General features: G+C 36.7%; 1 protein-coding gene across 1 annotated transcript; it reads left to right on the top strand.

Annotated features, from left to right (window-relative positions):
* The first annotated feature begins 566 nt into the window (after positions 1-566).
* On the top strand, positions 567-1,517 carry LOC126065851 (olfactory receptor 5V1-like). The gene has a single exon (XM_049866449.1). It carries the CDS (start codon positions 567-569, stop codon positions 1,515-1,517), a length of 951 nt encoding a protein of 316 aa, XP_049722406.1.
* The last annotated feature ends 845 nt before the right edge of the window (positions 1,518-2,362 follow it).

The following is a 2,362-nucleotide window of genomic DNA, read 5'->3' as shown; positions in this document are numbered from 1 at the left end:
GAATTTCTCCAAAGACATAATCTGGTACCACCTTGTTTTTCACATCTTCTCTTTCTCTCCCATCATCTTTAATATATAACTTACTGTAATATCAAAACTAGAAAAAAAAGTCCTCAAGAGAGGACAAGAAGCATCACGAGGTGAGGCTAAAATAACTGCAGAACTCTTATGCAAACTATCTGATGATAATCCTCATCAATCATTTTCGAGACACAATGGAGTATGAGGGAAGGGGCCTGCCACTCCCTATTTTCATAAATAGCCCTCAAGCTGCTGAATCTGGACTCTTCAACATTTACTTTTCTTGCAAAGATTCTGCTAATGTTCTGTAAGAGTTGTGTCCCATAGGAAATGTTAAACATGTGGGTTTTTATTTTTATGTGATGTTTGGTAGGTACCACAATAATTTGTCATGGATTCTATATGCCCTAGAATTTATCTTGATGTAGACAATGATTCTTTTATCTATAAAATCTATCTTTTCTTGTTTTGTAGATTGTTGCTCTTGTAGCACATGAACACTATAATTTGTGCTACACTTTTCCCAGTTCCCAAGAGGAAACATCATGGAAGGAGAAAACCAAACGACTCTGTCTGAATTTATCATCATGGGATTCTCCAACCTAAATAATTTGCAATTTTTACTCTTCACCATATTCTTTATGATCTATCTCTGTACACTGGGAGGCAACATCTTCATTATTTTGGTCATCTTGGCTGATCCCAGACTACATACCCCCATGTATTTTTTTCTGAGAAATTTAGCCTTTCTTGACATCTGCTACACCACCACTAATGTCCCCCAGATGATGGTACATCTCCTATCGGAGAATAAATGCATTTCCTATGGAGGCTGTGTGAGTCAACTTTTTGCATTCCTTTTCTTTGTGGGGGTAGAGTGTCTTTTGCTGGCAGCAATGGCATATGACCGTTACATTGCAATTTGTAAACCTTTAAGGTATTCAGTTATTATGAACAAGGTCCTGTATAGCCAGTTAGCAGCCTCCTGCTGGATTGGTGGTTTTCTCAACTCAGTGGTGCACACAGTGTTAACCTTCCACTTGCCCTTCTGTGGCAATAACCAGATTAATTATTTCTTTTGTGACATCCCCCCTTTGCTCATCTTGTCTTGTGGGGATACATCTGTCAATGAGCTGGTGCTACTCATCGTTGGGGTCTTCATTGGATGGGCTCCTTTCCTGGGTATCATCCTCTCCTACCTCTATATCATCTCCACCATCTTGAAAATTCGCTCTTCAGAGGGGAGGCAAAAGGCCTTTTCTACATGTGCATCCCACCTGGTCATTGTCCTTCTCTATTATGGCAGCTCCATCTTCACATATGTACGGCCCATCTCATCTTACTCATTGTCAAAAGACCGACTGATCTCAGTACTGTACAGTGTTGTTACACCCATGCTAAACCCCATAATTTATACTTTGAGGAATAAGGACATAAGAAAGGCCTTGAGAGCTGTGAGAGAAAAAGCAGCAGCTTCCAAATTCCAATTATCTTGAAATGTAGCTTTTGTTAATCTGTGTTTGTGTAAATAATATTAGAAGGTTATCCGTCTTACTGATATTATCTGGTTACTTCTTGTGAACACTACAAATAGAACTCTAAGAGTTAAGATTTAATTTCAACGGTAAAACAAATAGGGCAAAATGTTAACAATAGATGAATTTAGATAAAGGGTATACGGACATTCTTTGTATTCTTCTTATTCTTGAAACACTTCTATGTGTTTGAAATTGTTTCCAAATAAAAAGTTGAAAAAAGTTAATTTGAAGTTTATAAGCATACTGACTATATGATGTTCTTATCTCCATATTGGGTGTTTATGATTATTATTTGTTTTACAGCCTTGTTGCTAATATTTTTCCATTAATCTGCTGTTTTTAAATTTTGCTCTTGTCCTGTGGCAAATTATCCATTGACTTGTGCCTCTGTTTCTTGTAACATTTGTCTGAAATATCTTCCTTTGTCACCTTCCTTCTTATATTTACCATACTTTTAAAATCATGAGAACATTTTCTCTCAGGGAATTCAGAATCCTCCTCATTTTCATACACCATCAACACATTTTTCTGCTAAGACTACCCAAATAATGCTTATCTCTATGTGTCCTAATTTAGTTCCTGTAAAATGATCAGTTCATTTCAATTTTGAACAGAACTATAATAAACTTGCTAAATTCCACGTTTTGCCCTGAGAGATAAGGACTTCAACAGAAATGCATAAATCCTGAGGAAATGAGTTCTCTCAACTCTAGCTCTGAGGTAATGTCAAGTTTTTCACTAGATGCTTGAACCAAGGTGTGGTATTTATCTTATCTTCTTTGAGAAATCTTCTAGATAACTCT

Source organism: Elephas maximus, chromosome 1 (assembly GCF_024166365.1).
Source record: "Elephas maximus indicus isolate mEleMax1 chromosome 1, mEleMax1 primary haplotype, whole genome shotgun sequence".
Lineage (NCBI taxonomy): Eukaryota > Metazoa > Chordata > Mammalia > Proboscidea > Elephantidae > Elephas > Elephas maximus.
This window is presented reverse-complemented; position numbering and strand designations above follow the sequence as displayed.

Bases quoted from the DNA above. Each gene is read 5' to 3' on its own strand.
- LOC126065851 (XM_049866449.1), top strand. From the start codon at position 567: ATGGAAGGAGAAAACCAAACGACTCTGTCTGAATTTATCATCATGGGA.